The sequence below is a fragment of the Microtus pennsylvanicus genome, chromosome 5 (assembly GCF_037038515.1).
Source record: "Microtus pennsylvanicus isolate mMicPen1 chromosome 5, mMicPen1.hap1, whole genome shotgun sequence".
Taxonomy (NCBI): domain Eukaryota; kingdom Metazoa; phylum Chordata; class Mammalia; order Rodentia; family Cricetidae; genus Microtus; species Microtus pennsylvanicus.
In genome coordinates this window covers 59868504-59881790 of record NC_134583.1, presented here as the reverse complement: position 1 = coordinate 59881790, position 13287 = coordinate 59868504, and the positions used below count along the sequence as shown (strand labels likewise).

Sequence of the window (13287 nt, the reverse complement as noted above, 5' to 3'; positions counted from 1 at the left end):
GGGATTATGGGACACAACCATTCCTGGTCTCTTTCTTGCTCCCTGGCTAGTATGTATTACTAGTATATTATCTTGGTAAATTATCACGTGCCTTTTGAGCTCACTGAGAAGTTGACTCTGGAAACATTTCAGACTTAAGCATGCCTGTCTCAAGTGTCCTCCAAGGCCCCTTTTTTCGGGATGGCTGCCCCCTAACTCCATGGCAGGGAAAGAAGAGAACAGTAAAACAGCCTAAAAGCTGTGTCCCCGAGAACAGGTTATTACTGTTTATCACACAACATAAAGAAAAGTCCACCCATGGTGGCTTACCCCTGGACAGAAAGCTGACCCAGGAATGTCAGCCTCAACTTTCCCAGTGGTTTTCTGCTGGATGCTGGGAGCACTTGACTGGATGATGTTCTCTGTCAGTTGCTACGTGGAAGCCTCACCTGAGGGAATTGTCTGGAACTTTCTCACATGGGGAACTCCAGCTAGCTGCCTTAAAGGAGCCAGCTTTTCCCACCAATAGATTTCCACTGGATGTTTTGCGTGCCCAATTCGATAATGTTTTGCTAGATGTTTACCTATCTCTTAGTATTTATCCTTTTACTTTGGCTTAAAATTAATAAACTCGCTTGTTCTGAGATATTTCTCCAGATGGCTAGCAATGTATCCAACAGGATCGACTAATGAGGCTTGCAACCTTCAAAACTGTGAGCCAAACAAAACAAAAAGAACAACAAGGACTGTATAAATTGATTACCACAGATGATTTATTGTAGTAACCAACACTAACAACACCTGACATTTTCTCTAAGAAAGACAAGCTTTCTTTTCCCTTAGACCATGAGAACAACATCCCTCGTGCTTTAATACTGCATTTTGCATTTCCTAAAAACAACATTCCTCACTGGCACCCCACTTTGCTGCCATCAAATTCAGCCAATTTCACACTAACTTGAAAAGATTTCGTCACACACAGTCCGAGCTCACAAGGCCTCACCAGGTCCCTTCTGACATTACCCTTGCCCCCTTGTTCTCTCCTGTGTGGATCCAGTCTGGGACCAAACACTTCATCTTTTCTCTTTTCCTTCTTTGGCATATGTGTGCAGGTCTGTGCAGCATATGTGTGTCATGTGTCTATGTGTCGTTCTGTGTAGTGTACGTGCATAAATGGTGCATGTATGTGTAGGTCTGTATAGTGTACATGTGTCATGTGTGGGGGGGGGGGTCTGGGTAGTGTATATGGTGTAGTGTGTATGTGTGTAAGTCTGTTTAGTATACTACAAAAGTGAGGCCCAAAGCTAGGATGTGGCAGAGCCAAGATTAAACACAGGATTCTCGGGTGTACCCTCTGATAGTACAACATGAGTATGTCACTCAACAGAACAAGATCCCCACAATGGGAAGCACGCCCCTATTACCTGGGGGTAGGAGTCCTCAAATGCTCGATCCGGAGTCATATGCTTGATGACATCAGCCAAAACGGTGTTCACTTCTCGTTTCTATACAGGGAACATAAACCGATTCTATTGTTAGACTGGGACCATTGGCTTTCTTCCTGGGGAGAAACACTGACACATCATGATACAGGCCTGGGCGGACAGTTCAGTGAGCACTTGCCCAGCGGGTGTGAGGACCTGGCTTCATTCTGGTACCAAAAACCAAACAAACAAGCAAAAGGCCACACACCTTCCATGAAATAGTTTCAAATACTCTGAAAAAATAAATACAAGGAAAGAAATCATGTCCATATCCTCAGTCTAGTCAGCACTGAATATTGTTCTAGAAAGATAATGTCCTTTAGGCTACTTTCTGCCTACCCGGCCCAGGTTCCTGTCTCAGCAACTGGAAAGCGAGCAGTGAAGCATTGTAGGAAGGGTAGAGACTCACCCTTTACAGTCCATCTGCCCTAACTGCTCACATCAGTCATCTATGCCAGGGGTCAGCCATCTACAGCCCAAAGCCAGCCTCCTGTTACATAGCCAACAAGTGAAGAATAGTTTCACATTCAGCCCAGAGAGATGGGACTTGTGGTAGTTTGAACATAACCGGCCCCCATAAGATCATAGGGAGTGGCATTATTAGGAGGTGTGGCTTTGTTGGAGTAGGTGTGGCCTTAGAGAAAGTATGCCACTGTGGAGGCGGGCTTTGAAGTCTCATATATGCTCAAGCCACACCCAGTATGTCAGTTCACTTCCTGTTGGCTGTGCAAGATATAGGACTCTCAGCTTCCTCTCAGCACCCTGTCTACCTGCACGCCGCCATGTCCACCATGATGATAATGGACTAAACCTCTGAACTGTAAGCCATACGATTAAATGTTTTCCTTTCTAAGAGTTACCACAGTCATGGTGTGTCTTCACAGCAATACAAACCCTAACTAACAGTAATTAGTTACAGGATAGTATTTCATGAGAGCAAAATTCTGAGACTCGAATTTCAGAAAGCATGATTGATAGGAACCCAGCTGCGCTTCCTCATGCACTGTCTGCTGTAAAAGGACACCTTAAGCCAGGAAGTGTAAAGACAGCAGAAGTTTCCTACTCATGGCCTGGGGGTCAGGAAGTCTCAGATCAGGGCACCAGCAGATTCAGTGTCTGGAGAAAGTCTGCTCCTCACAGGCCCTCTAACGATGGAAGAGGCTAACAGACTCCTCTGGGGTTGTTTTAAGGGCACTAATCCCACCCACCAGGACTCCACTGTCATGACATGATACATCTTCCTGAACTACCCTGGCATCCTTGAGACAGTTAACAAGAGCTGGTGTGACCTACACTCGCAATGCCAGCCAGCAGTGTGAAGTGTAGGCAGCAGTGTGAAGTCTATGGCTCCACTTCTTAACACTGAACTCAGGGAACAGGTTTAAGCACATGAATCAAGGATGCAGGGTGAACACAAGTCCAAACCATAACCCTGCACTAACTTGTAACAGGCTGGATGCTCAAACATGAGGACCTGAGTTCGGATCCCTAGCACCCACATAAAAGCCAGGAGTAGCTATGCGTACCTGTAACTCCAGGACTGGGGAGTGCTAGGGTAGAGTGAGTAGTGACTGGAGGATTGTTGGCTACCAGTCTACCCAAAAGGCTGAGAGTGGAAAGAGGCTTCCTCCTCTGCCTCTGAATGGAAACACGTGTACAGAGCCCCCCCCCCAACAATAATAATAAATAAGATGGCTGTCTGGAGAGATGGCTTAGCACTTAAGAACACTTGCTATTCTATCATGAGGACCAGAGTCTGAAGTCCATTACCCACATCAGGTAGCTCACAAACTGTTACTATAGCTGAAGGGACCCGAGTCTACTGTCTCTGGCTCCGCAGGCACATACAAACATGCATGCACCCCCCACCACCACCCCCACGCAAACTAAAAATAAACCCTAAAAAAAGAAAGCTAGCTCTAGATGATGATGATGTGGTAACAGAAAGATATACATATGCACACAAAGTACACACATACACACGTCAAAATGTTTTAAAAATTGCGTTTCTAAAACAAGTTTACTCTGGTAAGGAGCTCAGAAGAGACCACTTCTACCTGCATCTAAAGTCTTTATGCTTTGATTAGCTCAGTATTCCCCAAATTATGATTTTCGCTTGCACCCAGGGGAAGAAGTGTCTGTGTTTGCTTGTGGGTGGGAAGCACACACAGGCTCTGAATGTTTGAAATGCTAAACAACAGTAATAACATTAAATAAAATGGAAAAAAGAAAACACTGCCTACTAGACACTTATGCTAATTTACAGAACATTTTAGCATTTTAGTTCCTGAGGGGCTACTGTTTGGTTTTATCTGACGCAGCACTGCCCAAACTGATGTGCCAATGTGTGGCACACTTGCTGACAACACATGCTAACACTTCTCACACCTTGACGTTTAAGATCTGGGCTTAGTGGCATATGCCAATAGAGTTGAGCCCAGGATTTTGAGACCTGACAGGACAACACAGTGTTGTCAAGTACCATCTTAAGTACTACTGCAACATTCCTAAATGGCCAGACTTTGTTGCTATGGTAACCATTAAACCACAAATCCCTTAGGAAAACAACCCCAGAGTCATACATACCGTGAAATGCCTGCAGGTGTACTCTACCCATACTTCAGCACAATTAATGTAGTCCTACAAAGAAAAGGTAAGCATAGCTTCAGAGTGAGCACAACACTGCTTAACTTTTGCCACAAGTTCACAGAGAAATCCTCAAGGGCTCCAACAAAACAGAAATACAGAAAACCCTGCCTTACTCTTACGGTTTGAATATGAATGTCCCTTAGTTGAGCAGTAGCGGCGCACGCCTTTAATCCCAGCACTTGGGAGGCAGAGGCAGGCGGATCTCTGCTAGTTCAAAGCCAGCCTAGTCTACAAGAGCTAGTTCCAGGACAGGTTCCAAAGCTACAGAGAAATCCTGTCTCAAAAAACCAAAAACAGAAAGAAAAAAAAGGAAGGAAGGAAGGAAGGAAGGAAGGAAGGAAGGAAGGAAGGAAAGAAGGAAGAAAGGAAAGAGAAAGAAAGAAAAGGAAGGGAAAGAAAAGAAAATACTATGAATGTCCTTCATGAGCTCCCACTGCTGGGGTTGTTCTGGGAGGCTGTGGGACATCTGGGATGGAAGGAGGTGGTCCTTTGAGGGTTGTAGCCCAGCCTGCAGCCAGGACTCTGCTTCCTGAATCCACCAACTCTAAGAGGATACAAAACAAGTCCCCACTGCTACTATCCTCTCAACTGTGAGCCAAAATAAATCTCCCTGAAGTTGCTTCTGCCAGATGCTGGAACAGAGAAGCACAGGGCTTACTGACTGACACACATTACCATGAAAAGCAAGTCATAAAAGGAGACAAGTAGCCTGCTGCTCACTATAGACTCTGACCCCAGCATTGCTCCTTAGGCCAAAGATGCAAATCTATGGAGTCTGCCATGCTTAACTAGCAAAGGGCCCGTGATGCGAGGAGCCCTTGCCAACCTCAGCAGAAAACCCCAGGGGGTTGGGAATCCGAGCGAGCATTCAAGCTTTGCAAGCTGCTTGAAAAATAAAGATTTGATCTATAGAAGGGCTGTAAATCTATCCTATAAAAAAGTCTGAAAGGCACCTAAAGGTTTTGTTTGTTTGTTTGTTTAGAGACAGGATTTCTCTGTAGCTTTGGGGCCTGTCCTGAAAATTAGCTCTTGTAGACCAGGCTGGCCTTGAACTCACAGAGGTCGGCCTGCCTCTGCCTCCAGAGTGCTGAGATTAAAGACATTCACCACCACCCGGTAACACCTAAAGCTTTTAATGCCAGTAACTGTATGTGTTTAGGACATCTTGGGGCTTTAGAAACAAGATATAATTGGGACAGAAAAATTAAGAAGCATCTTTAATGTCATTTGTTCCCTCTATAGAATATCATAATAAATGATACAAGGAGAATCTTTATAAAAAGTTTGATTAGTGGAAATGTCATTTATTATCATGATGCTTTGTTGTTGCTATTATTTGGCTTTTGGTTTTTGAGACAGGGTCTCCCCTATGTAGCCCAGGCTGGTCTTAAATGCTTCATCTTCCTGCCTCAGTCTCCTGAGTGTTGCAATTACAGATGGGAATCTCCAGATATGGTTAAAGCTTGTTTCTTTAAAAGCAAAATGTGGGCTGGAGAGATGGCTCAGAGGTTAAGATCACTAACTGTTCTTCCAAAAGTCCTGAGTCCAATTCCCAGCAACAACATGGTGGCTCACAACCATCTGTAAAGCAAAATGTATGGAGCTGGAGAGGTGGCTTGGCAGTTAAGAACACTTGTTGCTCTTGCAGAGAACCCAGGTTTGATTCCCAGCACCCATAACTATAGTTCCAGGGGACCATGGTCACTGCTCACAGATAGTATACAGACATACATGCAGGCAAAACACCCGAACACATTTATAAAAAACTTAAGCGTACATTGTAATACTTCTACAAAAATTAGTGGATCTTAGGTCTAAACGGGCACTCACCTGAGGATTCTTCAACTTAGTGATGACTTTCCAAGCTTCATTGAGAATCTGAAGTCGATCATTCTCAGGAGGATCAGCCAAGGCCAAGTTCAGTCCCAGTGAATGGAAAAGGAGATGCTGAGAAAGTAGAAAACGGTTATGTTCCTAGAGATTTGAAGTCAAAATAACCCGAGGCTTGAAAGATTAAGAAAAGGCTCCAGCATTTCATCTGTCTCCAGGGGAATCTTCCTAAGACTTTTTCTGAAGTTTTAGAGATCCACCCAAACAGCTCTGAGAACTCATGGAGCTGACGCCCACCGCTAAGCATCTCAGGTAGAGTATGCGCTTAGCCCGTGCGAAAGCCGGAGCTCAGTTCCCAGTACACACCCAAAAGTGAACTGGCCATGGGTGGCCGAATTTGCAGATCACACGTATTACTGGAGGTGGTTTTCATTAATTGGGGGATGGAGAGAGAATGTGTGCGTGTGCGTGCATGTGAGTGTGCGTCTGTGTGTGTGTGTGTGCACGAAGAGGCCAGAGTGAAACATGAATGTTGTTCCTCAGGAGCCGTCCACCTTGGCTTTTGAGACAGGCTCTTACTGGGACCTGGGAACCACCACTTAGGTGGACTGACTGGTCAGAGAGCCCCAGGCTCTGCCTGTCTCCACCCGCCCCCAGCACTGGGACTACAAGCATGTGCTACCATTCCTGGCTTTTTATGTGGGCATCAAATTCAGGCCTTCATGCTTATACAAGTACTTTACTGACCAAGCACCTCCATAGCCCAACAGCAAATATATTTTAAAGAAGTGTGACCACATCTTTCCTAAACACTCCACGGCGAGTCCATTCACAGGTTCATCATTCAAGGCCCTATGCAGAGCAGTTCTGTGGCATCAGGGATCCCAATCTCAACCATCTCCTGTCACACCCTTTGGAAACAGAGCCTTCAGCTGTCTCCTCTAGCCTGCACTGCCCCCACACCTGACTCCAGAGCAATCAGGCAGACACCATTGTCTCTTCTCCCAATATACAGTGAATCAAGAGCCTACCTTGGGGAAGCCAGACTCGTTGCACTCTTTGATCATGCCAATGAAGTCCATAGACCTGGTGGCAATGAACTCAGCCCTGAAAGCTGACATCACGGAGTTCAAGAGCAAAGCACTGAAAGACACAGATGCCCAGTCACTCACAGCCTCCTCAGGATACACGTCTTTCCTTTATTTATTTGTCTATTTACTTTTGTTTGTCTTTTTACGTAGCCTAGGCTGGCATGGAACATACAACCCTCCCATCTCTACTCCTCAAATTCTGGGATTATGAATAATTGTCACTGTACCTGGCTTGCAAGCCAGATTTAATGCTAGGGTGTACACTGCCTACCAAGAAGGATGATTGACAGCTTTTAATGAAAGGTTATAAGGAAGAAAAAACAATCAAAACAGCAGACATAGTAAGGGGCATTCCCTAGAGGCTGCCACAGGACGCCCGGCATATTTGACTTGACAACGGTGGAATGAACTAGATAGATGGACAGGAAAATCATCTACAGATAACCCACTTGAGTAGACGTAAGCCTTCATAGGCTCATGCACTAACAAAACTGAATATTCATAACACCATGAGTCCTTGCTATAAATGTGTTTCTTTTATATGAGGAATTTCTTATGAGAGAGACCCTAAATTTTAGGTACTTGAGGAAGATCAAAACCCACTCCAGATGTATACGTATTTGTCACCAAGAAAGTAGTAAAGGGAACCTCAGAGGCAGGAGGCAAGAAACCAAGTGTATTCTGGCCCTACCACTTACCAAGCCCCATTCAGAAAGGGCTATTAGTATCACCCCCATTTTGCAGAGGGGGAAGACTGAGGGGCAGGGTAGTTAGGTTAGTGTGCCAAGATCACAAAGCTAAGTTACAACAGAGCTGCGGTCTGAGACCAGGCAATTCTAATGTGTTGTTCTGAACGTCCACACAGTCTAACAAACCCCTATGCTTGCTCTCACCCATGTTAACGGTGGAAGCTCAGAAGATTAAATAGAAGCAAACGATGGGCAAGGAGAGAGTTCCGTGGGTAAAGTGCGTACTGCACAGATATGAGGGCCTGGATTCAAATTTCCAGCACCACATAAAGACCTGGCTGTGATGGGGAACACCTGTGAACCCACTGCTGGACAGGCAGAGAAAGAAAGATACCTGTGCTCACTGGCCAACCAGTCTAACTGAATCAGAAAGCTCCAGGTTCATGAGAGACCCTGCCTCAAAAATAAGGTGGAGCACCATGGAGAAAGACACCTAACACGGCCCCCTGCCTCTGTGCATGAACTCAGACATACATATACACATTACACACACACACAGAGCCACTGACTGCAATTTCAAGCAGGTGCCTATATGAATCTTATAAGTACTTACTTGTTGCCTAGTTTTTTACATCTCTCCATCATCTCCGTCAGCAAAGCCTAGAAAGTTTAAGAGGAAAAGTGTCAACTCAGAGGATACAAAGCAACATCTCTAAGAGATTTTCAAAATGTCATACTTTGAACAGCATCCGATTTACATAATGTAAATTCCCACAGCCCTCTGCTTGGCAAGGATGAGAAGGGTAAGAAAGTAAAACAAGTGGTGGTGGCGCACGCCTTTAATCCCAGCACTCGGGAGGCAGAGGCAGGCGGATCTCTGTGAGTTCGAGGACAGACTGGTCTACAGAGTGAGTTCCAGGACAGCCAGGGCTACAACACAGAGAAACTCTTGTCTCAAAAAACTAACAACAACAGCAACAAAGAGCTGGGGCCAGGCATCAGGAGAGTCCAGGGTCAGGCTCAGTCTCTCCAGCCACTGCTGGCGAGACCTTGGTGAGATACCGAATTAGACATGGTGGCAGCATCCTACCCAGTGCCACTACAGAACGATGCACCTCCAGCTCCCAGGCATGAACAAGGAGGAAAGTTCTTAAGTTTCTACGACACTCTTACTCATTTGTCAAAGAGCCTGTGGCTTGCTCAGTAATGCAGTCAAAAAGAGATCAATAAATGCCAGGCCACAACTCAGTGCCCACTAATCACAGAGAAGCTTGTTCTCGTGGGTCTCATCTCTCCTACCCAGATGCATTGTGATTCTCCCATTTCACAGACAGGAAACTGAGCTGTGGCCAGATTTTAGCCAAGGTCACACAGCCAGGCACCAGGGTCAGCAGTGACCCCACTGTGCTGGAGGTACATTCCTTACCATGTGCCCTTTCCTAAGTTCCAAGCATGTCCTTCCACCCGAAGGAGACTGCTATACTGCTGTACACTACAGAGGGCTTTGGAGCCATCTTAAGGTAATGACATGTCTTCAAAAGAGCTCCTGGGTTTTCTGTTTTGCTTTGAAAAATCAATACAAGAAGTAGTCTTTAGGGCAGTGGTTTGGGAATGGTTTTGTATAGTTATAGACAAGGTCAAGCGTAAGACAGAAGGACTAATGTCAGCGGTCTAGACGCTGAATACTTGACCGGGTATCTGAATAACTGTCCTTTCTTCTGCATGCTTTGCCCCAGGGCTGGAGGTCTGGGAAAAACAGACCCCTGTACACATGGGCTAAGCGAGATATGGCCAGTGCTTCCTCCTAAGGAGTGGAAACGAGGTTTGTGTTGAAATCTAACCCTGAAGTCAAAGCAATTGTCAGTGCCTTTTTCAGATTCTGGACTCTGTCCCTCATCACACTGGATCCTGTTATGTCATGCCCTGCCCCCAAATTTACACATAGAAACCCTAAATTCCAGTGAGACTGTATGCAGGGCCTTTGAGGAAGTACTAAGGTTAAGTGAGGTCATCAGTGTGGGACCCCATCCAAAAGGACTGGCAGCTTCAGAAGGAAGGTAGAGAGCGCAGGGTGATGTGTGCACACAGGGAATGACACGGGAGGAGGCAGCCATCTGCACATGGAGAAGGGAGGGAGGGCGGCCTCACCAGAGACCAGCTCTGCTAGCACCTTGACCTTGGTCTTCAAGCCTCCAGAGTGGTGAGACAGTAACTGTCGGCTGCTCAGGTCTGCCAGGATGTGCTCTCTCCCTGGAGGGCCTGTGGCGCCTAACAAATACTCAACCAAAGCTCTGCAGCCTCTCTTAGCTTTTCCTTGTGAGTTTAAAGTTGGCCATGTGTTCCATTTCTAGCTGCTGAGACGGGGGGGGGGGTCTTCTAAGGGCTTTGAAAAACAATTTAATTGTGACACAGGCGTAGGAGTGGCTGCAGACACCTCACTCCTAGCAGGAGGCTGCAGAACAGAAAGACAGATGGAAGATGACTGGCCCAGAATGCCTTGCTGCTGAAGGACATACTGATGATATCTGTCATCCAGGCTTGTCAACTGTCTGCTCCTTACAGCCAGAAGAATCCCTGCTGCTGCTAAGAAGCTGTCACAATGGCTTCCTGACCCACTCGAGACACACTACTTAGAAAGTCACTCTTGACAACTAACCCCAAGTGTTATCTCGGAAAAGCTGAGAAAGGGAAATCCCATACAAGTGTGATACTCCAAACACAAATGCAAACCCTACTGAAGGAGCAACCTTAACACACGGAACAATGACTGGGGCGCAGGGGAGAAGGCAGGGAGGAGGACAGACAGGACGCATGCTTTCCTGAGTGCCGTTCTTCCATATGCACACATGCACATGTATACACCATACACATGCAAGCGTGCACATATATAGTAATGTGTTGGCCATTTTCAGGTTTTTGGACAGAGTCTTGATGTGTAGCCCAGATTGACTTGAAACTTGCTACATAACCCAGGCTGGTCTCCAACCCTTAATTTTCCTGATTCAACCGCTCGAGTGCTAGGCCAGCATGCCTGAGCCACTTAACACTTCTGAAAAGATGAACTGAGGAAAATGCCTGTCTAAAGGGAAAATAACCTGTTTTTCTTTTGTTTGTTTTCTGATATCATTTTAGGAAATGGAAAGATGGCTCAGCCAGGGACACACCTGCTTCAACAGCACAAAAAAGTCCTGAGATTGGATCTTCAAAAGCCAAGAAGAATCCAGGCAAGATGGTTTATATATCAGATTTGGGGGCGAGGGAATGAAGACAGGAGCCCTGAAGCTCACCAGCCAGCCAGTCCAGTCTAAACAATGAACTTTAGGTTTAGTGAGAGACCTTGTCTCTAAAAGAAAGGTAGAAGGCTAGCAAAACAGTTCACCAAGTAAAGGCTGTTATTGCACAAGCCTGGAGACCTGGGTTCACGACTCAGAACAGGCAAGGTATCAAGGTGGGAACAGAGCATCCGCTCCCCAGAGCTGTCCTCTGACCTCCACATGTTCACCGTGGTACATGTAACACCCTTCCCCAACCCATACAATAACAAAAAAAAATTAAAAATGTAATTAGAAGAATAAAGGTGGTGGGTGTTAGTGAAGCACGCCTTTAATCCTACCACTCAGGAGGCAGACAGGCAGATCTCTATGAGTTTGAGCCCAGCCTGGTCTACAGAGTGAGTTCCAAGACAAATGAGGCTATCCAGAGAAACCTTATTTCAAAAATCAAGTCAATAAATAACTAAAATAAAGGTGGAAAGCAACTGAAGAAAATACCTGGCATCTACCTCTGGCTTCTACTCACACGTGCATATATCTACACTAACAAGTATATACATCACACACAATGCAACACACACAAGAATGCATCAAAAATGTCTTCAAGAAGATATGGAGGGAGCCTGGCAGTGATGGCACAAGCTTTTAATCCCAGCACTCGGGAGGCAATGGCAGGCGGATCTCTGTGAGTCGAGGCCATCGTGGTCTACAGAGTGATTACCAGGACAGGCTCCAAAGCTACACCAAGAAACCTTGTCTCGAAAAACATATGAATGGGGCTGTCATACAAAATAAAGCACATCTGTAAGTGCCCAGGGTGACAAGCATTACACAAGCAGGCAAATCCACACGAGGATAATTTTATTTATTTCATCTCTTTTCTGGTCTTTCACAAGGACAAGAGGACCAACAGTTCAAGTTGTAACAGCTGAAGTTGTAACAGACTTGTGGCCCGGCTAACCCCCTGAAGCCCTCGGCATACATCGCATCCACACCCAACAGATCCTGCAGTGCAGAAGGTAGGCACTGGGAGTCAGACTTTCTGTATACTCCTAGTACTATTCTTGCTCCCACATTTCATTATCCACACACTTTGTTGTTTTTATAAACACTACAAGAGATAGCTAGCTACAAGATGCATCCAGACTTATCAATATGCATCTAGGAATGTGTGACTCCTCCTCTTCTAATCATAATTAATATTTGGGTGTTGATCTTTCTAGAACTTCACCTTTGTGAATATCAGTATTCACTATTATATCAGTTACTATTATAGAAGTCTGTTTTGTTTTTTACAGAAACAGGACAATCCTATTCACGCTGGACTGCAAATGACCCTGTCTACTCAAGAATCAAGGACAACCCTCCCTGCTTCTATGGCACACAAGGCCATCACTTTAATGGCTGAACAGTCACATCACAAGCAGATGGTTTTCAAACTGACCCTAACTGATGGTCAGTTTTTCTTCCATTTTTCCTGTTGTTTCTCTTCACTGGGATTTTTTTTTCTAATAAGCAAATAGAACATAACTGTGTGCAGAACCTTAGATATTAGACATTTGTGATGTTAGCCTCACCTTGCACTTCTGTGTATATGAAGAGGGTGCGTGCGTGCGTGTGTGTGCGTGCGTGCGTGCGTGCATGCGTGTGTGTGTGTGTGTGTGTGGTGTGCAGGCTCATGCACACGCTAGGCTGGAAGATGATACTGGTTGTCCTCCTCTTGCTCGCTGCTTTGTTCCTTTGGGATGGGGTCTCTCACGGAACCTGGAGTTCTACCAGTGAGCAGCAAATCTCAGCCATCCCCTTCTGTACCCCAAACAGCACTAGAGTTACAGGGGAATGTGCAGGTACCAGGATGTCCAGGCAACTTTTGGACACTAGGTATTTGATGTTGGGTCCTTGTGTTCACACAGCAGGACTCTCACCTGCTAAGCCATCACTCTAGATTCGTGTTGTTATTGTCATTTTCTGTTAGGATTGCTATGAGAGTGAGCGCATGTATGCATACATTGTGGGGCGTGTGTGGAGGTTGGAGACAACTTTAGAGATTCAGTTTCTCCTTTTACGTTTATGTGGGTTCTGGGAATGGAACTTAGGTCACAGGTTTGTATGGCAAGTGTCTTTACCCACTGAGTCTAGCACACTGGTCCTGTACTTTCCCATTTTTGAAATAGGGTCTTGGTATGTAGACGAGGCTGGCCTCTACCTCAGATTCATTATGTAGCCCTGGCAGGCCTCAAAGTTGAGGTGACCCTCCTGCCTCAATCTCCCAAGGATTAGGATTACAGGCACG

At 45.7% G+C, this 13287-nt stretch overlaps 1 protein-coding gene across 1 annotated transcript in view; it reads right to left on the bottom strand.

The window, feature by feature from the left end:
- Positions 1–13287, bottom strand: part of Vps35l (VPS35 endosomal protein sorting factor like) — a 107119-nt gene that overhangs the window by 53053 nt on the left and 40779 nt on the right. The window contains exons 15-19 of the mRNA XM_075972016.1: positions 8336–8382; positions 6974–7085; positions 5943–6059; positions 4050–4103; positions 1404–1484 (exon numbers count right to left, since the gene is read on the bottom strand). Of these exons, the coding sequence (XP_075828131.1) occupies positions 1404–1484; positions 4050–4103; positions 5943–6059; positions 6974–7085; positions 8336–8382 (411 nt within the window). The remainder of the gene's footprint in view (positions 1–1403; positions 1485–4049; positions 4104–5942; positions 6060–6973; positions 7086–8335; positions 8383–13287) is intronic.